This window comes from Cyprinodon variegatus, unplaced genomic scaffold (assembly GCF_000732505.1).
Source record: "Cyprinodon variegatus isolate N-32 unplaced genomic scaffold, C_variegatus-1.0 Scaffold1504, whole genome shotgun sequence".
NCBI lineage: Eukaryota > Metazoa > Chordata > Actinopteri > Cyprinodontiformes > Cyprinodontidae > Cyprinodon > Cyprinodon variegatus.
Window position 1 is genome coordinate 58,157 of NW_015151957.1, and position 22,895 is coordinate 81,051.

The 22,895-nt window shown below is 36.5% G+C and overlaps 4 protein-coding genes across 7 annotated transcripts in view; 3 read left to right on the plus strand and 1 right to left on the minus strand.

Annotated features, from left to right (window-relative positions):
• Positions 1-5,217: 5,217 nt before the first annotated feature.
• LOC107103684 lies at positions 5,218-8,111 on the plus strand. The gene is made up of 6 exons (XM_015403476.1): positions 5,218-5,398; positions 6,427-6,510; positions 6,594-6,790; positions 6,891-6,917; positions 7,101-7,155; positions 7,241-8,111. Exons 1-6 carry the CDS (start codon positions 5,243-5,245, stop codon positions 7,415-7,417), a joined length of 696 nt encoding a protein of 231 aa, XP_015258962.1. The 5' UTR covers positions 5,218-5,242; the 3' UTR covers positions 7,418-8,111.
• A 1,645-nt stretch (positions 8,112-9,756) lies between these two features.
• ccdc117 (coiled-coil domain containing 117) lies at positions 9,757-13,828 on the minus strand. 2 transcript variants are annotated; one of them, XM_015403487.1, is made up of 6 exons: positions 13,430-13,828; positions 13,021-13,184; positions 12,855-12,899; positions 12,486-12,719; positions 11,697-11,837; positions 9,757-10,604 (listed from the first exon to the last, which is right to left on the minus strand). In XM_015403487.1, exons 2-6 carry the CDS (start codon positions 13,113-13,115, stop codon positions 10,370-10,372), a joined length of 750 nt encoding a protein of 249 aa, XP_015258973.1. In that variant the 5' UTR covers positions 13,116-13,184; positions 13,430-13,828; the 3' UTR covers positions 9,757-10,369. The 2 variants fall into 2 exon arrangements, with proteins under 2 accessions (XP_015258973.1, XP_015258972.1); XM_015403486.1 differs by having other exon boundaries at positions 12,855-12,902; positions 13,430-13,796.
• LOC107103689 (transcobalamin-2-like) lies at positions 10,612-18,992 on the plus strand. Of its 3 annotated transcripts, none has more exons than XM_015403485.1 (10): positions 10,612-10,627; positions 14,352-14,414; positions 15,365-15,554; positions 15,646-15,815; positions 16,062-16,214; positions 17,413-17,585; positions 17,687-17,861; positions 17,944-18,124; positions 18,200-18,318; positions 18,419-18,992. In XM_015403485.1, the coding sequence occupies exons 2-10, from the start codon at positions 14,357-14,359 to the stop codon at positions 18,478-18,480; spliced, it is 1,281 nt and encodes a 426-aa protein (XP_015258971.1). In that variant the 5' UTR covers positions 10,612-10,627; positions 14,352-14,356; the 3' UTR covers positions 18,481-18,992. The 3 variants fall into 3 exon arrangements, with proteins under 3 accessions (XP_015258971.1, XP_015258969.1, XP_015258970.1); XM_015403483.1 differs by lacking the exon at positions 10,612-10,627 and adding an exon at positions 14,017-14,151 and having other exon boundaries at positions 18,419-18,991; XM_015403484.1 differs by lacking the exon at positions 10,612-10,627 and adding an exon at positions 14,073-14,151 and having other exon boundaries at positions 14,356-14,414.
• A 2,524-nt stretch (positions 18,993-21,516) lies between these two features.
• The window catches only part of LOC107103683 (deoxyguanosine kinase, mitochondrial-like), a 5,829-nt gene continuing 4,450 nt past the window's right edge, over positions 21,517-22,895 (plus strand). Inside the window, exon 1 of the mRNA XM_015403475.1 lies at positions 21,517-22,030. Coding sequence (XP_015258961.1) covers positions 21,793-22,030 — 238 coding nt within the window. The 5' untranslated portion in view covers positions 21,517-21,792. The remainder of the gene's footprint in view (positions 22,031-22,895) is intronic.

A 22,895-nucleotide genomic window follows, 5' to 3' on the forward strand; every position in this document is an offset into this window, starting at 1 on the left:
AGATTTAGAGCTAGACCACTAAGGTTTTATATCTTAAGTAGCCTCTAACAGGTGGACCTTTCAGATTGGCCTGCATTGGTTGCAGAAAAATGTAAAAGAAGCTTTTTACAGCCTTTTTTTTAGTTTGCCTTTTTGCTCAGTCTGTAAGATTCTGGTTATAACCTAACTGTTCTCTAACAAACCTGTGGGATCTTTTCAGACCAGTTGGATTTATACTGAGATTAATTAGTAATGAGTTGTCGAAGGCTATTTGGTCTGTCCCACTGTTATCATATAAAAAAATAAAAAATAAAAAAAAAACATATGAAATAATACATAAAATCATACTTTTCAAATGTTTGTGAAAGAAAGATATCATAACTTATTTTTCATCCACCACATATAAAATACAAAAAATACAAAATTCATAAAATCTAAATTAAGGTTTGTAGTGATAATTTCCTTCTCCCTTTCTTAGAAAATACACAGAGCTCCTGGGATAATTTATTCAATCATAAGGAAAGCAAAAGAAGTCTGGAAAAAATCCTTGAGGGCAAAGAGGAAACTTATTGGGATCAGGTCAACTGGAGGCTCGAGAGACTTCCTAGAGAGGTTTGTAAGAAAGAGACACAACCTCTTCCAGACCGTATCTCCACGGAGGACTTTGTAAAATGCTTCAAAGAGGAGATGATAGACCTGTCTCAATTTGAAAATATGGATCGACTAAACCGAGAGGAAAAGATAGAGAAGGCAAAAATCCCTGACAGTGACACTCTTCAAAGCAATCAAAACCGTCCAAGTCCTGAGAGAAGATGGTCAGAAACAATTGACGGGATGATGGCTCATGGTTTTCAGTCAGATAAATCCTGTCTGAGAAAGGAAGAGAGAACGTCTCTTCTTGGAAGGTACCGAGAAAATATGTCACAAGATAACAAGAGAGCAGCAGCTGGAGAGAGAAACGAGACGCCACAGAGACCTGGAGAGTTCGGCAGTGGTATGTACAAGTTGGCAACAAGATATCCTCATGCATCTTCTTAGTTTTCTCAGGTGGAGTAAATTAAACCTAAAAAACCTTCACCTGGACAGATATTTGTCCATGTCTGTCTCTTGGCATGTTTCTGGGCCAAATTAGATTCTTTAGAGCTGCTCAAACACTTCTGTTTTCTTTTTTTTTAGTTTATTCTTTTTGAAGATGACCCTACTTGCTTGATGAAGTTTGTTTTAAAAAAGCCTGATATAAGAAAACGTCTCTCTCTTGTATCACTCATGTAAATTTAACATATACACTGCCTTGTAAAAAATAAGACAATATTTAATTATTTTGCATCTGTCTATGAGTTGCAGATACACTTAGTTTTTCTACAAATGTCCATTTTGGGCTCCTGTTTATTTGGTAATTTATGGCATTATTTTAAATTAATATCAATATAAAGAAGTTTTGTATGTTAAAAAACGGATTTAAGAATAAATACTAAAACAGTAAAATCTGCCAAAGACCCAGTTGTGTGTTGGTTAAAACGCCAAAATTGAGAGCATTGCTGTCTATATTTTCTATGTATGAACCGTCTCATTACATTGTGTGAATTTAGGCAGAAATTTATAAATGAAGGTAATTTTTACCTTCATATTAGCCAGTTTCAGTCAGATCTTTTCTCTTTGAATAGGGCTTTATATTCTGTTCTCATCACTATTTAAGCCTCTGCTTTCACTGAATAAAAAAAAATCTAAAATACAGTTGTTTTTTTTCTTGATCTCTGCATGAGGGCTTATTGACGAGCCTGAGAGACTTTTATTTTAGTTTTACTTGTGCTGTGATATTGTAAAAGACTGGTGAAGCTACTGATAGCATGCTATACATCTGGTTCTCTCTCTGTTTATGAAACCAACTTTGTTTCTGTGGGTTTTTTTTGTTTGTTTTTTCCAGGAGTTGCAGCTTGGAGTTTTGACAACATGTCAGCTGACAGCCAACTTGATTCAGACAGCTTAGAAGAAAGGAAGCAGGTCAAGTGGACAGGTACAGTAGTTGCTGCAGGAACCAATGTGGACTCACATAGGAAATTAAATACTGAATGCAAACCTGCAAAATAAAGATTACAAAACAAGTACACAGATTTTTGAATATAATTCAAATGTAATGAACTTTCTGTGCACTTTCTTTTCACTCTATCACAAGGATATTGCTCCTTCATTAAAGAGTTAGACGATCCAAACGACGGCTCTATTAACTACAGTGACAATGACACAGCAGCAGGAGAAGAAAGGGAAAATCAGGCTACAGCAGGTAAATGCAGAAATTGATCAGAAAAAAGATGAATGGCTTGTTTTGTTATGACAAAGGGAGAGGTTTCCATTACGGATGGATAGAAAAAGTCTTTGTGTCTCCTCTAACAGCCAGTAATAATATCAAGACATCCACTCCTGTGAGGTTATCAGAGAGGCGGCTGTCAGATTGCACCAACATGAAAGAGGACGTCTTTGACCTTGAACATGTAAGAATAGTAATTATAGAAAAATCCCCTGTACCTTGAATTGTGCTGCTTTTTCTGTTTTGTTTTGGTTAAGGAATGTGAAAAAGAGGAAAAGAAACGTAGATTTAAATGGATTCAGCTTAAAAATGTTGAGCACTGTCTCTAAAATCTGACAAAAAAAAGGTATTTTATTAAGCAGAAGTCTCACTCCCCAGTACTGTATATCATTTATGACCTAGCAGGCCATTAAGCAGTTAGAGCAGCCATCTGCAGGCACTGTCCAGTTTCAGAAGGAGAACACAATGTTGGAGTTTGCTTTGAGGCACAGCAGTTCAGAGAAATATTCTGTTAGTCACAATTTTAAATATGCTCCAACACATTAATGCTGTGGTTTGTCAAACAGTAAGACGATGCTATGTATAGGTACCAGCTGCAGCAGCTGCAGAGGGAGATAGTCATGTCTGAAAAATGGGTGCCGCTGCAAAAGGGTACTAAAAACATGCCTTTGTTGATAATTTTATTAGTTTTGCATGTCTTAGACTTTTTATTTTTGGTTCTGCCCTGTTTCTCAAACAGAGCTGTGTTGAAATGTCAATGATGGAGCGCGAGGAGCTGGATCCACAGCTGGACTGTACCAAGAAAGAACTGTTCTCTGCGCTGCGACATTCGAGAAAGAAAATTGAGTCCTTGCAAGAGGTAGAGCTTCAGAACTTGTGTGACGCAGAAATAAATGAGATTACAATTAGATCATGAGTTTATTATTCTAACTCAACTTATGCTATAATGGAATAACAGTTTAGCAGGAGGAGGTTTTGACTAACTTAGGAGCAAAAGTTACATCCAGTGCAAATCTGCACAGAACCCTGAAACTGACATCAAGATGTAAAAAAAAATGCTACAATTTGACCTTTTTCACATTTAAACTCCAATGTATTCTATTGGAATTCCTGTAGCTGAATTACTCAGGATTAATACATCATCAATTAGTAGAAGACAACAAACACGCTGTTTGAAAAAATATTTTAAAAATGCCACCCTGTTAGGTTGGCATTAACACTGATGCCCCTAAATTTTATTTGTTTTTATATACCCTTTAATCATTCCTGTAGATCTAATTTATTTTGGAGATGCAATATAAGCAACAGAAAGAAGTTATCTAAATAACAGGAAGGAACCATCTGTGTTCAATTTGATCTCAGTGTAGAAACACCTGTTGTTAGTGAGCTAAGAGAATCATGAAGACCAACTAACACACCAGACGGTTCAGGGAGAACGCTGTGGGGAAGGTTAACACAGGATTAGGTTAGAAAGGAGCAGAAGCAGAGCAGGAGCAGCAGAGATCCACAGCTCTCTAATGAGATCCTGGTGACAGGGTGGCTATTAGTCTTTATGGAAGAATGGTGAGAAGAAAAACATTCAAATGAAATTATTTCTAGTCATGTGGAGGAATAAACAACATGTGAAAGCTAGCAGGAATCTGGTCTGATTCAAGCAGCTTAAATCCAACATTCAGTCTGTGAAATAAGGTGGTGGCAGCATCATGCTGTTGTGTTGCTTTTCTTCAGTCTAGACAGGGAAGCTGGTCAGAGTTGATGAGATAGAGGCTGCAAAACACTTGCAACTGGGTAAAAGGTTCATCTTCCAGCAGTACAAACTTACACCCAGAGCAGACATAATTGTTTAAATCCAGGCCTATTTCTTTAAGTTACGCATTTGTAGTCTAGACAGAGTAAAAAAAGGGTCAGTTAGCATCAGTTTTCAAGTCTGCCAATAAATTCTCAGTCTAACTGAGCTTAATGTATTTATTTATAAGAGAAAAGGACAATCTCTGTCTAACATGACAGGGCAGAAAAAAAGTCAAAGATGTGTCTATATCTTTGGGATTAACTGGAATGTCTGCCCAGATGACTGAATAACAAAAAGAGTCAGGAAACAGATTTTACACACATTAAAATAACAGTTTTATCTTCAGCATTTTTTTTTTTGCAAAACAACGATATATAAACGAATAGTTAGTGTTCTGCTAACAAATGTTGATCTTAGTAAACAATTTATAGAAACATTCTATTTATTTTAGTGCAGAGATCCTGTATATACTTTGTATTAAAAATATTTGGAGAGAATTAATGACTATCCTTGGAGCAGCAGCTGGAGGCGGTTCAGGAGGAGCCTCACAGGGCCACAGAGGCAGGGAGCCCACTGCTTAACAGATGTGCATGTCTGCAAAAACAGATGGAGAAAAGCATCAGGCTGAGGAGGTTACACCTTCTTTCACGACTAAAGTCAAATCCTGTGCATAATATAGATAAAAGAAGAAAGTGCTGCTGTGTTCCTAATGCCCTCAAACTTAGGATTTAATCAAATGTTTTGTTTAAAAACAACTGTTTACATTTTGGTTGTGCTTTTATATCTGGTTTTCGTTTGATACCAAAAAAATATTGTAAATACTTTGGAAATTGATTTTGACTAAACAAGCCACAGTCTCCTTCATGATCTCAGTCCATTAAATTAGGCTTAAATCTAAAAGCAGCAGAAGAGTTTTACTAACCCTGGTTTTATACATAGCTTGAAAAATACAATTGGGGCCAATTTTTAGTTTTTCGAATTCAGTTTTATGCAGTATTCTTATATTATTCACTAGAAATATTAGTTTGAAAGTTTTTATATCCCTCATTTTTACATCAGATATGTTCCTTCTTTGCTGTGTTTCTCACTTTTAGGCCTTTGATGTTCAAGTGAGCAAGCAACAACATGAGCTGGTAGAATGTCGCATCAGGGTGGGAACACTGGAAAAAATGTTGGCACAGAGGGAGCTGCAGCTAATGAGTTTACTGGAGGAGCGTAACTCTGTACAGGCAGAGAAGGACAGCCTGAAGATGGAGCTGCAGCACCTTGAAAGGCAGCACTACAAGGAGCTGGTGGAGGCACAGAGGAAAGCTGATGCACTGATGGTAGGAGCCAATGATTTCTAAACCTCGTGCTCGGCAGAAACAATCACCCAACTGTTCTTTGTTTGATTTTATTTAGATTATTTGTTGTAGATCCTCAAAGAAGTTGTGCTTAAATTGATTTTTTTAAATCATAGAAATACAAATTCTTAAAGATCTGTCTGCCATTTCAGTTGCAACTCTATCCAAGTATGTCTCCACCAGCTTTGCGCCTGAAGTAGAGATTGTCTGGATGGAGAATTTTTGTGAGCATTCAGATTTTATCCCAGGTTTCAGTTAGATTGAGGTGTGGACTTTAACTAGGCCGTTCTAACACCTGAGCATGCTGTGATCAAAAGCATTTTTCTTGCACCATTAGATGCTAAGAACCTTTGTTTGTGTTTTTGCTTATGCCTTTACCCTATTTAAACATCTTAAGATCCTTTTTTTTTACTGCTTTTGTTTGCAAAAAAGTTTTATCTCAGTCAGACAGGATGGACAGAAACTTAATCTTACTCAGGACATTTGCTGCTTGTAACAACATTTCTTCCAGGTTTGCTCTGTATTTGGCTCCACCCATCAGCTTTGATTATCTTCCATGTTTCCAACTCTAAAAATCATCCCCACAACATGATTCTGCCACCACTATGTGTCACAGTGCTGTTGTTGTGGCCAGGGTGTCATGCAGTGTTTTTCTAGTCACACATCTTGCATGCTGGTTCAGAAGGTTTTCATTTTATCTGACCAGTGCAGCCTCCCTCACATGGTTATGTATTCCTAATAGGGCTTGCAGGTGTACCTGCTCTCTCTTCTGATGGCTAACTCTCATATTAATGAGTAAAAGTGGGTAAATACAAAGGCATTCCACACTTTTCAGATGTTTTCCCCTAGCTAAACTATTTTGCTTTTTTCTTTTCAAAAATGAGAATAATTATTATTCTACTTCAGTTATGCATGGGTTGAAACATGAACATTTTTGAAAAAGTAGAAGAGGAATTACTATTTCTGAGTAGGCACAGTATGTAAATATTTCTGTGTTGATAATTTTTCAGGTGCAAGAACTAAGCATTCAGAGGCAACAACTGGATAAAGAGAAAGATGAAGCTTTGAATTCACTCTGGACACGTCTTACTCAGGTATGGACTTTTGGCGCATTGTATTACATACATAACTAATTTTATACACTTGCTGAGATGCCTTTTGTCCAACATGTATGAAGGAGCACACTGAGGAGTTGTGCCGTCTGAAATATGCTCATTGGACTGAGGGAGAAGCAGCAGCATCTCTCCACAGGGAGCTGAAGGCCAAAGATCAGGAGCTGAGGCAACTTCAGATGAGTATGGATGAGTGGAAGCAGCAGACCACAGCTCACCTTGCAGACAGCGTTACAGAGAAACTCATCCCTGAACTGGAAAGGTCACTCAAAATCTTTATTCTTACATCATATCTCATCAATGTTTTATTTCAGTCTTGGTACATAAGGCATGCAACTAAACAAACATTTGCCATCCCACAGTTGCAAGTCAAAGCTGATAAGTTGCAGGTAACTCCTCTCTTTCTGTAAATCATACATAACATGGTTATAAAAGCTTTGTCTTACCCTAATATGGAGCAGAAGGTATAACATTAACTTATGCATTTTTATACCTGTATGTTCTTCTTTTTGCTGTGTTAATTTTTTACACATTGAGGCAACTTTTAAAGCACATGTGTAACTATTTCCCAGAAATGCCTCAAAGATTAAAGAAGCAAGTCCTGATGGAATGATGCATGGTGCAAAGGTAAACAATATGTTAGCATTCAGCTCTTCCCATTTTTTTAATAAACATTTAAACAACATTCCTATTCTCTCATCTCTTCCATCAGGAATCTCTGGAAGCTGTTTGCTCTCACTTGCATCATGCAATAGTCTGTGCTGCTGGACACATCCACTCAGACGTCTCTGTGTTTAAGCTTCTTTGCGACCTGCAGAGCAGAGTGAAGCAGCTCCTGATAGAAAATCAGGTCGTCCCAGACATGCTGAACAGAAACTTTCTGAAGTAGAGGTTAAAGGCTATATGATTCTGCATGTAAAAAGCTGTGCTGTTGAAAGCAAAACTATGTACACCCCTTAGACTTTTCTGTATTTTGTTACTTTAATGACCGACTTGGTGGCTGTGGCGTAATTGGTAAAGCAACCCAAAAGCTGTGAGTTCAATAACACCTTCCTCGTGCAACATACTGAAATGCTTTCAGAGAAGACACTTAATCCCAAGTTGCCTACAGATGTATTTATGAGTGTGAACACGTGGCTCCTATAACTAGATCTAGTGTAAAGTGTTGAGAAATGTCATTATTCTAGAAAATCGATATTTTTAATTGGGATATTATGATGACCAACACAAATATTTGTGAGGAGGAAAGAAAGGGACACCATTTGCTTACAAATTAAGAGGAGCAAAGTATGAATTAAATCCCATATTAAAACATCCTTTGGGCTATCCTTCTATGAATATAGTATTTATATTATCTTTCACATATTTTAAAGCCATCCTATTACATCTACATGTGATAGAAGAATAAAAAGCAGGTCACCGTGACATGAGGCGGCATGAGGCAATGAGGTCACATTCATGAACTCTCATTCACTCTCTTTTATGACCTGTTGAGAAACTGAACTGTGAATGAGTGGTGAACTGTAACCAAAATCATCTGACTTTTGTTAAATAAGCTAATAAAGCTGTCCTGTACTTGAGGAAATCGCTTGTGTAATATTTAATTTTATTTGCCAAATTCAAACTAAATAACAATTGGTATTTTCACAATGTGCAGTTGTGTTTGATTTAGAAATGTTTTTTGAAAAATAAATTAAATGTATCTGCTTGTAGCTATTAACCATTCTTTACATTTGACATGTTTTTTTTCATTACTGAGAATGATTTCTTCATATGTCATCAAACCACTGAAGTTTTCATAAATGTAATATATAAAGGCTGTTTTGAATATACTATATCCATCTATTTTTAGACCTTTTTATTACTGATAGATCATCAGGCTTGTTGCTGCTCTCAAGATGTCAAATGATAAGAGGCTGATACAAAACTGCTGTTTAGCAAAGGCAAATTGTATAGAGAATAATTATTCAAAACCTCACCATAAATATACAGCAGATAATTGTGCAAATTCAAAGACTAAATGTGGAAACACCCTTGAAAGCAGTTTTTAAATGATTAACAAATAAAACATTAGAGAACAGCAATTCCAAAAGATGTCAACCTATTTTAAGATTATTGTCTAAATAGGACAGAGTTCTCACCTTTTGTAGATCATAACACATAATGTTTTATGATCTATCTACATAAACATTAGGCCTGAAACATGCATGCAGGTGAAGCTTTTAGTCTGTGACTCTAAAACCATCAGATTAAACCAAAAAGATAAATCCAAGTCTTGATATTTTATATATAAAATGCCTAATAACAATTTAGGTGGAATATTTACATTATTTTTCGAAATTCACTTTTTAACGTCCAGAGAGCAGGGTAATAAATATATTCTGTAAATTAAAAATTGCTCCAGGTTCTATTTTCTTTTTCTATAATTAACCAAATTCATATTTCAGACTTTTTTTTAAGAGCATATTGTGTTAAAGTAAACCTAGCTATGTACAATGTACTCGTTATTTAAAATTTCATCAAAAAGTAAATTATTTCCAGTAATTCCGTTTACAAAATGACTGTTTTATATTAGATTTCACAAACCAGAGTGATATTAACACATGAACAAAATTGTTGGTACCCCTTCATTTAATGAAAGATAAAACAGAAATAATGTAGATCCGACTAAAGTAATAATAATATAATTGTAAAAGAATGAATGAATAAAAGTCAGACGTTTTTTTTCAACCATGCTTCAACAGAACAAAAAATAAACGGATTTAAATGGACAATGTGACGAAACTGACATATTAAATCAAGGTGTCTGCAATCTAGTATAATATATATATATATATATATATATATATATAAAGCTTTTTAGGCTTATCCTGCTGATGAGGTCACCAACAGTCTGCTGCAAAGCAAACTGTGAAGTCAGCAGTTTTCCTAATGGTTGTTCTTATATGTACAAAAAATATTTCCTGGCAATCTTCTCTAATTTTCTAATAAACTGGATGTGGAATTTAATTAGCTTTAAGCCTTAATTATCTAAATTATAAAAATAACCACCTAAATTATAACTTAAACAAGATTAACTTTTTTAATTGAGAAACTTATATTACCTTGCTGGATAATTAGTGTGAAATCCAAATGTAAAATTTTGATTAAAGTAGGATCTACTTCAGACCGACAAAAACCTTAAAGATCGTTTGGAAAATTTTGTCCAAGAAATGTTTTTTTTTTTTTTTTATTATAAAACAAAAGCAGCAACCCTTTATGGCAATGTACATTTGCAAAAATCAATCAAATCGTTAAAAAAATGACATAGAATTAATTACAAGGTAATAAAAAAATCACAGATGTTTTAAATATCTGCACCAGAAGATGATCAGTCCTCTGTAACAAAACGACTGAGTTCATTTGAAAAGTCAAAGTTCACAGACAGTATACCTGTAACAGAGGAGGATGACTCCTCCATCACAATGTAACAGCAAACAGGAAGTCAGGCTCTTAGTGTTCTGTAGCGACTCCCTAAAAGTTTGCAGAGACCTTGGTGCTGCACTCATATTCATGTTCAACAAAAACATAAGTCATATTTACAAGACATCTATGTGCTGCTGGTCAGAAATATGTACAAAAGGCTTCTAATTTCAAAGTGAGTGTTAGTAAGGCAGTGAATCTACAGGCTTCAAAAGATTCGGCCTACACCAATAACACTGTTAAATGTAATCCTCACGTATCTGTCCACAGAAAACAAACCCAACATTGGCGAATGAATGTTGCACAAACTCCTCAAATAGAACACAGGATCAACAAGAGATCAGAACACAAACTCTCCAGCTTATTTATTCATGTTGGTTTAAATTTCCATGTCTTCTTCAGCTGAGCTCTGCAGCACAGGGAAGCTGTGCATGGGGGAACATGTCTCTGCAGGCGGACTGGAGGGGCTGAGGGGAGGCGTGGGAGACGTACAGGGAGTTGGTATTTGCCGGGAAACTGTCTGTTTACGCTGTTTCTGTAACGAGTCCTTTAACCTCTGACAGAAAGGATCTTCTGGAGGACGCCACAGGACCAGCTCCATGCCTGAAGGACTCCTGAGGGCGACAGGAAGGAGAAGGTGAGGGGAAAATGTAGCAACAACTTCTAGTCATCTCTTACTATTGAATGAAGGTTTATCATAATTCACAATGCTTTCAAACGGATCTCAAAAGATCCTAAAAATATTTGTTTGGACCTTGCTATAGTCTGCAGATTCCTTCACCAAAACCGTAGGTTTTCATTCCAAGTAAATATTTAAAGATAGGGTTTTATAAAATTTAGATTAACTTAAAACATCATGAAATGAAGCGAAATTACTTATTTATAACTAAAATGCCACTGTACCATTTTATTGTGACTTTTAAAACAATAGAAGCTTTTTTAGCCCTAACTGCCTAGTTTCACTCTTCCCAATTATTAAAGAGTAGATAATCAGAAAAAAATATGTTTTTTTGTTTGTTTATTTCAGTAGGTGAACTTTGAATTATTGGGATAAAATGCATCTCGACAGTGATTGACTGCTACCTGCATTATAGGTTTCTAAAAGCCGGTTGAGGTGAACCACAGCTAGAAATCACAGAATTGTTACCAGCACTGTATTTACCATAAATAATACAAGGGTTAATGGAAAATGCAATGACCTACAAAGGAGAATCGGAGTATATTTAAGACCATTTATTAAAGCTATACTTTTTTTTTTTAAAGGAACTACCTTGTAAACAAAAATCCTGAAAATTGAAGCTGTCTTTTTTTGCTAATCACTCAGCTGTGCTGCAGGGGGGATTTGAACATGGAACAAGTTTTGGACTTTCTTTTTAAAATTGTTTTATTCACTAGAAGAAAAAGAACTATAATTAATAACAGGTCAGATACACATGTGTTTACACACCTCAAAATAAGCCGTGCCAAATGTATGACACACCTAGAATCTGCAATAAAATTAATATAGTTGAGGTATTTTTGTAAATTTCCCAAATTACTTGTTCTTAAACTGACCAAATCCACTAGTTCATAAATTTCCTTGGGGGCAAATGTGATGAAAGGATACTTTCTGTTCAGGAACAGAAACACATGATAACACGTGATGAGCTGAACTCACTACTGCATCCAAACCTGAAGGATTATGAAGTTTATTGAGATGCACATACACAGACTGGGCCACTGTTTGTGGGAGAATATCGCTGAGGCCCCGCTGGAGACCTTCCTTTAAACTGTCTGAGATCACCAGGACCGGCCGTCTTGGAGCTGGCTCCAAGTCAAGATCCTCATCGTCGTCTTCAAGGATTATTCTGCAACATATTAAAACCAAAATAGATAAATAAAGTGCACAGTCCTGGACCCAACAAAACAAATATCAAGACTGATTAGCAAAACACAGCCATATCCGTCATCAGTATGTTGTGAACTCAAAAGTAAATATGTATATTACTAGAATCCAAGTTAAAAAAAGTTAATTAATCACTCGATTTGGACTTTAGTCTGCAGACCTGACAGTGTACTAAGCATGCAAGGGAAAGGGTTAGTGGTTTTGGACAACTGAAAGTCTAATTTTATTCTGATCTGTTTTTAGTCTATCAATATTTTTAACGGAGAAAAAAATTTCATTTGATGGCAAAATATAATTACACCCAAATGAAAGAATAATTAGTTGATAAGAAACATGACAGTTCTATGTCCAGATACGTCAATAATTCCATCCACTTTCCAAAATCATATATGACACAAATAACAGTTTAGATTGAATTTCCTAATTTATTACTAAAGTATAACATTTCTTAGCACAGAACCATTTAAAATATTTAAACCTGAACAGGCACTAAATTAGCTTCCTCCTCCTACATTATCTAACTTTTACACAACAAAATCAGGAACAGCAAAATAAATACTTATGCATTCTAAATTTCATTAGAAAACCAGGCGGAAAAGTTGCTCCTTACCGGTCTTCAATTTCCTGCAGTTTCCTGTGAGCTGCTTCGATCTCCATGCAGGAGCTCTCCATCTCAGGTTGGGGCCGGAGGGAAGAGGGCTGAGGCATAGAGAGGGTCTGAAGAGCTGAGCATGGCTGCGCAGGAGAAACAGCAACTTGTTGTGCAGACAAGGCAGAACAATTGTTCTCCAAAATGTCCACATCTGTCTCGGGCATTAGCCTCCGCTTTTTGGCACTGCAACCCCTGACAGGGTGAAAATCAGATGTCACACATCATTCCATGCAAAAGTATTCAAACATCATGTCACATTAAAACACAATTTGTGCATTCACATGTCATTAAAAAAAAGTTTAATGGATACCAGTATCATTCACTTACTCATCCTCTAGTCTCCGATGCTTCCTAAGGCGTCTGGTTTCCCAGCTGCTATGGAGAAGAAAAACAAAAACATGAATCAGGTCAAAGTTAAAAGTCTGCATTTTTGTTGGATTGTTGGCAAATTGCCGAAGGTAAAATCCAGCCAACATCACAATCAGTGCAATACCTCTCTGAGTTGATGTGTCTGTGAAGGCTGTCAGAGGAATGTGGGGGTCCAAAGTCAAATTCAGGAAGACTGGTGGGCCCTGAAAATGAAAACATGGCAGGCAGATACCCCAGCTCACTGGCCGAGGGGAGAGGCTGAGCATGAAGATCACAAAAAGGGCCGATCTGAAATATAAGAATTGATAGCAAATACTGAAGGGTTAAAGGTGATCTTTTCAACATGCAGGACGCACTTTTGGAAGGTTGGCTGCCATTAACAAGCAACAACACGATCTCTAATATACATTTTATGTGGTTATAGTTTAGGTTTCTCTCTCACTATCCAAACAGGCGATGAAAATTAATTAAAAAATCCTCAATGAAGTTATTTATATCTTCGTACAAGTCAATGAAACAGTTTTAGAACTGACCTGTAAACATGCCCTGCCCCCTCGTCGATTTGTGTTGCTGTCGCGTGTTTAGCTAGCTCTTCTCCGCACACTTCAGGGTTATTCTTTTTTAAATTCCCATTAGCAGGTGGGGGAAAAAACAGAAACCTTTTACATGAAAATATAAACGACAGCAACGGCGCAGTGACAATGCCTTCTTGGTGTTGGCTTTAAAAGTAGGACGGGTCAACACAACGTCGGATAAAAAAAATACTTACGCTGGAAGAGTCGTCAAGGTTCTAGAATGTGCGTCCGCTACGTTTAGACGCAGAGGGGAATCATGGGAAATGTAGTTAGACCTGACAAACACGAGCTATATAGAGTCCATCAAAAAAAAAAAAACTGTTGTATAAATAGGTTATCCTATTCCATATTAATAGTTTAAACGACTAATGGTTGTTTAATAGAATTTCAGCAGCTGATTTAAGTCTTTAACTTTGAAACGTTAGCCGTTCAACTCTCACATTGATTGGCTCAGATTAACACGTGTTTCCAAATCCAACCAATCACAATCCTCTGATTGTCGCATGCGTTTTTTTAACTTCCTGTTTATGTTCTGGTTTAAAGACACAGTGAACCCTTTAACTCTTAAAAAGTTGTGTCATCTCAAATGACGGATCATGTGACACCGAAGCGTTGTAAGCATTTTTCTCTCAGTTTGTGCCTCACTCAGCTCTGATTCTTCGCAGTGGACAGTCAGTGAGGTACTGAGCTACTGTTTACAGCTTTGTTTGTTAATAACTGCAAACCCATTGCGACATTCCTGTTAGAGTGATGTCTTTTAGATGATCATAATGTTTGCATCTATTTTTTGATATTTTCATGTTATAGCATTCGACTAGTGTACAATCCTTTGATGCTATGTCTATGATGCTATTTAATTTCTTCTTTGTATTTTAAACAGCCAGGATGCTGCTTTTAGTAACTATTACAGGACTGTTGGCTTCTGCCTCCAGCAGACCATGTGGTGAGTAGATTTTGTAAATATATGTTGATGAAATGATGATAGTTTTCTGGTCCTTTTTTTCTGAGTGTGTGGCTCTGGATTTGATTTAAGATTAAGGATTGAAATATGAATAGGTTAAGATTATGTATGATACGTAATGGTTAGGTTAAGGCATAATAAAGGTTTAAAAATAAATGTAAGTCAGTGCAAAGTCCTGATGGGTGTGTGTCTGTCTTTATTATGATGCAAGCCATGATTTTCTCAGATTTCGCAATTTTCAAAACTTTGACTCTCTGATTTGTGTCCTTTGCAAGAAAAGCCTGGAAGTTTTCTTCCATCTTCTGTGCCCTCCATCATCACCTACTGTAAAAACAGGATCAGGTTGAGCAGGAGAGGCTTGTAGCCGAGCGCTTGGTGGTGGAGCCTTGGCTATTATGTCATTGCTCAACAAGAAAAGATAACAGAGAGAAGTTAGGTCAGTTGGACGCAAGGAAGTTGGCCAGTAGGTGCTGAATCCTCGTGTCATAATTTGGCCTTTTAGGCTTTGTGTATTTTACTTTGTGTCTAACATTGCTCATAAAATTAGAAATATCAAAACATCCCTACTATATTCCAATGTTGCACCACAGTGCATCGGTTCTACAGCTCTGGATGATGCACCTGTGACTCAGCACTGACAAAGAAAGGAACCATCTGCAGAATCCCATAGAGAACTGTTAGAATCCTCTGTGTTTAATAAATAACAGTCACAAACAGCAGATTGTAAATTAAGTATTTTTGCTTTGCGCTCAAGCTTATTTGGTTGAGATTTATCTGGGCAAAGTTATTTTGTATTTTAGTCCGGATGCACTTTCTCTTAACTGCTGATGGAGCTACTGTGGGTTTTACTGCTTTAAAATTTCTTGTCGATGTCAGCAGCAATGCAGAGACGTCCCTATAATATGCTTATTTGCAAATGATCTTTGTTCCAGATACCCAAGGATCCAACCCAGAGCTGTTTCTGTCACTTAACAAGAATCTTCTTCGCTCTCTGGAAAGTCAGGAAGGACTTCCCAATCCCAGCATCCACCTGGCTCTTCGTCTTTCTCCTCACCACAATCAAGCCAAGGAGACAGATCACCTCAATAGACTGAAAAATGAACTGCATGATAACATTCAAACGTACTTTTCCACTTAGATTACCTATTTTTCTATCGCTGTTGTGTGAAAATATTAACACCTGCTGTATTTAACATTGCCTGCTCTGTTTTAGCTCCCTCACACACAGCCAGGCTGTGAGTGGCCTTATGGCACTGTATGCTCTGGCTCTGAAGTCCTCCTGTTATGACCTCAACACCATCACCTTCATCATAAATGACAAGAGCGAGACACTGCTGACACACCTAAAGAGGCAGATGGAGCAGGAGAAAGATCACATCGCTTGTAAGATTTCCATTCGAAGTGTCAGATATTATAAAACATTTGCAGAACGGTCCTTTGAGATGAAGTCAGACTTCACTGGTGTGGATTTCTCAGAAAGATAATGCTATCCAAGAACAGGACTCCTACTAACTTATTAAAGCTTAACTGGACATAACATTTATCAAAAAATAGGACACCTCTTTTTTTTGTAGTTATTAGTAAGGAAAACTCCTTTATATGTCATTTAACTTCCCTGTCTTCTTGCAGTCAGCCATCGCCCTTTGACCAACTATTACCAGTACAGCCTTGGTGTGCTCGCTCTCTGTGTGAGCGGCATACGGGTCAACAACCATGTCAGCCACAAGCTCATCAAAGCAGCTGAGAACGAACAGTTCAAACATGGAGAAACACAAAGTGTTGGTGAGTTAATGCAAAATCTGAACTGTTACAGATCTTTAGACTACTTGCTTTTTTTTAGTTGTATAATTGAATAGACTTGATTAACAATTTCAAAACTGCATACAAAATGTAACAGCCATGATTCAATTAATAGACTGTTTGAAAAAAAAAAGCTGAAAAAATCCCGACTTTCCTTTTTTCCTATTCTCAGTTAAAATTCTTTGTTCCAGCTTATTTTTGCTTCAGCTTAAGCTTTTTGTCATTCAAGAATTATATAAAGTCAATCTGATCAACTTGATATAAAGTTCAGCTGTTCTAACAAGATTTTTCCAAACATTGGTCATTTTCTTTCTTAGCAAAGCAATAGTTTTCAGAGAGGTTGCAAATGATTGAAATAGACTCAACAGAGGTACAGTAATAAGAATTATTATTATTTAATGATATAATTAAATAATAGTAAATAATAATAAATAAAATAATTTAATTAATGATTTCATGATAATGATCATTTACTGTCATTTTGTTAGCACAGACTGCATACAAAACAAAATTCGATTGCATACATCTTACAACTATGTAATGAGATTGCAATTATAAGATAACCATACAATATAAATCATAAATTGCAGCAGTAAAACAAAGTTGTTGCTTTTTTATGTGCAGAAGAATGATCAAACATGTCAGTGCAAAATAACGTGCAAGATGTTTTTAAACATAAATGGATTTAAGAATGTTCAGCCATGATTATAGTGCAAAATGACATTACACATTAGAAATCATGGAACAACCGAGATCTTACGGAAAACTGTATTTTTATGCATAACTTAAAAAGTGATTAGGTGTGCTGGAAATGAATTGACTGCAATACTAAAAATGTCCTAAATACTTTCCCGAATTTAACAGCAACATTATGTCCTCTCCATATGTCTTGAATAATGACTAGAGTTGCATATACAGTATTCATTTTCCTTCATAGGAACATTGTTGGACTAAATATAATCTCCCAAAATCTTGTGTTAAATGAATTATTGTCAAGCTTTAAATGTTTTGCAATTATTTTAACGAAATGGCATAAACAGCCCAACATTTTACATTAATTCCTGCACCTAATTCTTTGAAATGTTAATATATTAGCAACATGTAGACCAGAATGTGTTTTTGCCGTAGCCCTTTGAAAGGCTCAGTTTGACTTGTAATTCAGCATTTTCTTACCTCCTAGATACCTATGCTATGGCTGGAATGGCCCTCCAGTGTGTGAAGGATTCTGGGTCATATGCACACAATGCAGCAGAGCTGGACACAGCTCTTAGCCAGATCAAGCAGAAGATACTGGCCTCTCGTAGAGCCGATGGTCATATTGGGAATGAGTTCAGCACGGGTCTTGCAGTCCAGGTTAGAAGTCACTTGTGTCCTGTACTTTTTCCTGTCCCTGTCTCTTCTAATAACATTAAATCCTCTGTTTTTGGCTTGATTTACTGATTTAATCATTCAAGGCTTTACTGGCCATGGGCAGTGAGGTTGGAGAGTGTGCTGCCTCAATGAATGCCATGAGAACAGCTGCCAGAAGCAACACATACCACAACCCCATGGCCATTTCTCAGACTCTGCCAGCTCTCCAGAGAAAATCCTATTTGTCCATAAAAACTCTGGAATGCCTTAATGAGGATGGTGTGTGCAGCATCGTTTCATCCTTTTTTTTTTTTTTTTATGGGTGTTGTTGTTTATTCCTGATGTAATTGCTCTTTTGCAGACACATTGGTGCTGGAGCCTGTAGATCCTGTGGTGGTTTTAACAAGTGACACCAAAGTGATGGTGACTGTGGAAGTAGTGACAGCCAGTGGAGCAGCAGCTGCCTACTCTGTTGACGTGCCAAAGGGCAGCTCCCTGCTGGAGGCCCTGGAGCTGCTTGAGAGGAGGGATGTGGGCTTCACGTAAGTTTATTTAATGAGCCGCAGTAAGTCATTTTCTGTCAAACCAGCTGGAGTGACTAAAATCTGATGCTGTAGATTCCAGAAGGAATCCAGTCAGTGGGGACCTTTCTTAAGTGCAATAAATGGGGAGCAGGCGAGGCAAAGCGACCGCAGATACTGGCTCCTTTCTTCTGATGGCACAGCTCTCACTCAAGGTGAGGAATCACACTTGTTGCTTTGACACTCTGTAACAGTACTCACTATTCTGTGTCAATTTCTCCTCCAGTTGATAAACATTATGCCTCATTTCCTTAGGTGTTGGTGATTTCAAGATTGACTTTGCGCAAAAGATCACCATCAAAAACACAAGTTATTGATGATGCAGCTCTAACCACTGCAATATAGAAATTCCTTACTTCCAAATGTTTTCTATTACTACTTCAATCTGGGAATAGAGATAAATCGTCTGCTACTATTTTGTTATTGTTCATTAATTAATAGAATGCAATTATAATTTTCTACTACTTTAATGGCTTTGCTCTAAATATTTTTTATTTCATTACCATAAAATGCAAATGTTGTGTTTAGTTAGTATTCCCAATTTTGTTAAATATGGCATAAATTAAATTTAAATCATGGCTGAGTGTGTTTGTGTTCTCTTTAAGCAAAAATAAAGTTGATGCATGTTGAAGACTATGGTATATTTTTGTTACATTTTCGTTACGAGAATATTAAGTGATGCAATCTGGCCTTCCAAAACTATTGCGATTCCTTCAATCTATTTACATTTGTGATGTTGCAGACACAATCCTAATTGTATTTTGTTTGGATGTTATGAGATATATCAACATAGTAGTCTTTAATAAGACAGAGAACCATTAATTTCTTTTAGGTGTAGTATATATTTGTGATTTATTTTATTTTTTGCTTAATAACCACCTTTTTTGCTGAGTTTGTCTATTATAAACTTTGAATATTTAGACGCTGAAGTTTTTTTTTCTTGTCTTGGAAATATACTTCAAATGTTGTCAGAGAGGATAGGTAACATCTGTGGACAACATTTAAGTGTGCGTGTCTCTCTTTGGCTGCTCTCACATTCAGGCAATACAACCACTCAGACTGTTACTGTCATAAAATTGGACAGATGGACCCAGTATTCAAGGCGAGGCAGTCAGTAGAAAAGTTCAAAATGTTTTAACATAAAAACCCTCTCATCCGCTGGCCATCAGTTACCAGCACAGGAACCATGGTATAAACTAAACTAATTAACACTAAAACTAATTAACATTAAAACTCTTTTTTTTTTTCATTGTTATTATAAGCATATAATAGCAAATAATTACACTTTAGATCATTGTAGTGCAGCCAAACTTGTAGCACACATAGATAACCTCATCTAGTTCATACTACAACTCTTACTATCAGAATATGTGCTAAACTCTATTTTATTTTTTACATTTTTCATTGTTATTATAAGCAGGCCAGGTGTGCAATCTCTGCAACAGGAACCACAGCACTGAGCATTGTGTGCACTGCACAAAGTATAAGTGTCACAAATGCAGGAAGGACTCACCTTGGGTTTGTAAAAACTGCTAAATGGGACAATTGTAGCTTCATATGTAGTGCTTTTCCTTGGGTGGAATAAATGTTACTCCAATGAAATCATACTGTTTGTCATTTTCTAAGCTGAAATGTTGAATGACATGAAAAGGCGAGACAAGACAAAATACAATTATTCTCTTAGTTGTTCTTTCTTTCACATACCGAGCTTTGCAATATAAATGAGTCTGTTGGCTAATGGACAATATAAATAGGCTCTGCCTTGCCTTGTTGGAAAAGCATGGTTATGACCTGTTCTCAGCTTAGGAACTAGGACCTGTATGATATCTGGTTGTTCAATAGGTTTGCCTAATTGCCTAATTAAAAGATTTAGACATGACTTATCAAGATATTCCGGCAAAAAGGTCTGATGTTGCAGGGGAAGGTAATGAAAAGTGTTTGGAAAAAATGCTCTTGTTCTGATGCCAGTTTGTTTCAGCCTTTATCCAGTCTCATGTAGAAGGGCTGGTCATATCAGAGGGTATTTACTTTACAACGAGGACAGTCAGCAAGGTAGAGTGAATACACAAACTTGAAGAGGGGAGGGGGGCTTGCAGGAAAACTGAAATTCTCTGGGACATCTAGTGTTAAACAGACAAACTAACAGGCATAAACAAAGAGATAGCAAACAATGATCTGGCCCCGATAGCTCGGGTTGAACCGAATACAAAGGAACAGACGCAGGTGGATGAGATGAGTGATAATTACAAAACCGGGCAAATTTAAGCAGGTGAATGATATGAACAATTAAGGTGAGCTATAAGGGCAGATAATGACAGTTGCAGAGTTGTTACACTGGATGCTGTTCCTCATGCAACCTCACTCTGAACCCTTGTCCCCTGGGTTAAAATGTAGACTTACCCTGGGGTTAAGACAGGTACAGCAACTTTTTGTTCCTACCACACATTCATAATCATATTATGGTCTGACTTGGCCATTTTAACACACGGCTGTGCTTTAATTGAATCCATGCTATTGTTGCTCAGACCGTATGTTCAAAGTTCTACTTCAAAGTGAACCTCTGCCCAAGTTTCAAGCATTTTGCATGTGTTGCTGTAACAGTTTTTCTTCTGTCTTATGTAGTAAGGCATGCATACAACATGATCCTACAACTACTATGTAACCCTGTAGGGGCAAAGTGTTTTCTTGAAACTATAAATGCCAGACTTGTGTTGCTTCCACAGTATCCAACAATGTCTTATAACTCTCTGTCCCTTTAGGTGGACAGATTGTGAATTAGTAAATTTGTCTATTTTTAGACTATGGATTGAACAGTAGGCTGAGTGTTCAAAGCTTGGTATATGATTTTATAACCTAACACAGTTTTAAACTTCTTCACATCATCTCTGCCCTGTCTGCCATGCTCCTTGATCTCTGTAACTCTGTAGGTTCTCTATCAAAAATGGCAGGCCTTTACAGAACAATTGGATTATCACTGAAATAAAACCACACAGCTGGACACTCAACTAATTAAGTAACTTTTAAAGTTTATCAGTTGCACTTAAGTTATTTAGAGATATCAAGAAATAATTGAATGCAAAATTTAGAGATACTGATTTTTTTTAGACCAAATTAACTTTTTGTTTTATTTATTTTTGCATTTGTTTTATTTACTTTTTTTTTTAACAAAGTTTCTTAAGTTTTTCAGACAACTCTTTTGAGCGACATCACTTACTCGGCATTTTCACATCAACAAATAATACCAAGAAATACTCATTTTAAGGAAAATATTACATAAAATATTATTTGAGAGTATTTTATTTTGAAAGTGCAGGATGTTAAACCGGAAGTACATCTTCGTTTCTGAACTAAACTGATCACATGGTATGAATTGAATTCACAAGGTGAACATTCTGCGAAACTCTAGTTTAGTCATATTTGAAAGACTGAAATATAGAATTTGATAAGACATTTTATTTTAGCAGATATTCGGCTTTCTTGCACAGAAAGTTGACGTTACGTCAGAGTGCGGAGGTGGGGCTAGTTTACGTGAACTACTAATCTCGTGGGGATGTTTTAAGTGGTTAATAACAGACAGACCAACGACTGCGGAAGAAAAATGTTCGCTGTTTTATTTTAGTTTAATCACAATGGCTGCACTGTTACCTCATGTTTCTGTAACAGTGAGAGGTCTGAGACAGCTCTGGATCTTTGCATCATCACGGAGGAAACCATCTAATTGCTTCATCCTGAGAGAAATGACAACTTCATGCGGTGTTATGAATAAAAACACAAGGGATCCAAATGTTTCCTCCTTAAGAAAGCACTCGATTTCATCTAAGGATGCTGCATCGCCGGTGAGGAGAGTTTCTATTGAGGGAAATATTGGTAAGATCACTGGATGTGTAACGGTTTCAGAGTGTTAGTTGTTATTGGGTAATAAATAAACCAGTTTTAAAATTTGTGAAGGAAAGGAGATTATTTATAAGAATTTAGATTAAAGGGAGATACTCTGGTCCACACTCCAGCACAGTAGATGGCGCTAATACAACTCAACGTTACCCGCCAGTAGAAACCAGACAGAAGAAGAAGTTATTGGGCGTAAATTAACAGTGGAAATAACTTTAACAGTCATTATGTGCACTGTCTTCAAAGAACATTTTAGGTTATCATTTTGTAAACCAGAGACCCACACAGAGTGCCTCAATGGTGAGGTATAAAATGAACAATTAAGGATTTTTAGCAAATCGATTAATCAGTCGATTATTTTTTCGATTTATCGATTAATAATCAGGTAGCAAAAGGTTAATTAAAGAAGGCTTATTGTGAAATTAAACCAGGTGAAACTAAAACTTTTCACTTGAGGACTTTTGGATAAAGATATGGAAGAGGATTAGGACCACTGTAAAAATAAAAAATAAAAAATAAAGTTAACAGATTTTTAAATTTAATTTCAGTATAATATAATAAAAAAGTCAGAATTCTGACTTTATTCATATAATTCTGACTTTATTCTCAGAATTCTGACCTTTACCTCAGAATTCTGACATCTAACAAACATGTTAGCATCAAACCGTTGCTGTCTGTTTTAAAGACTAAACTAGCTCTCTTGTTTTAATCACCTTCTGCCCTTCCATTAATAAATAGCATCTTTGTGTTAAATAACATCACGTAAAAAGTCACCTAATACCGTCATTTTCCACTAATGTGTTAGTATTTCTCCCAAACAACTCGCATCTTTGTCAGTGAAGCT

Bases quoted from the DNA above. Each gene is read 5' to 3' on its own strand.
- LOC107103684 (XM_015403476.1), top strand. From the start codon at position 5,243: ATGTTGGCACAGAGGGAGCTGCAGCTAATGAGTTTACTGGAGGAGCGT. The intron at 5,399-6,426 runs GTAGGAGCCAAT...ATAATTTTTCAG, and splicing joins GGAAAGCTGATGCACTGATG to GTGCAAGAACTAAGCATTCA. The intron at 6,791-6,890 runs GTCACTCAAAAT...GCCATCCCACAG, and splicing joins CTCATCCCTGAACTGGAAAG to TTGCAAGTCAAAGCTGATAA.
- ccdc117 (XM_015403486.1), bottom strand. From the start codon at position 13,115: ATGTTTTCATTTTCAGGGCCCACCAGTCTTCCTGAATTTGACTTTGGA. The intron at 12,903-13,020 runs GTATTGCACTGA...TCTTCTCCATAG, and splicing joins AGACACATCAACTCAGAGAG to CAGCTGGGAAACCAGACGCC. The intron at 10,605-11,696 runs GTATGTGCATCT...TGTCGCCCTCAG, and splicing joins CAAACAGTGGCCCAGTCTGT to GAGTCCTTCAGGCATGGAGC.
- LOC107103689 (XM_015403485.1), top strand. From the start codon at position 14,357: ATGCTGCTTTTAGTAACTATTACAGGACTGTTGGCTTCTGCCTCCAGC. The intron at 15,816-16,061 runs GTAAGATTTCCA...GTCTTCTTGCAG, and splicing joins GGAGAAAGATCACATCGCTT to TCAGCCATCGCCCTTTGACC. The intron at 18,319-18,418 runs GTGAGGAATCAC...TCATTTCCTTAG, and splicing joins TGGCACAGCTCTCACTCAAG to GTGTTGGTGATTTCAAGATT.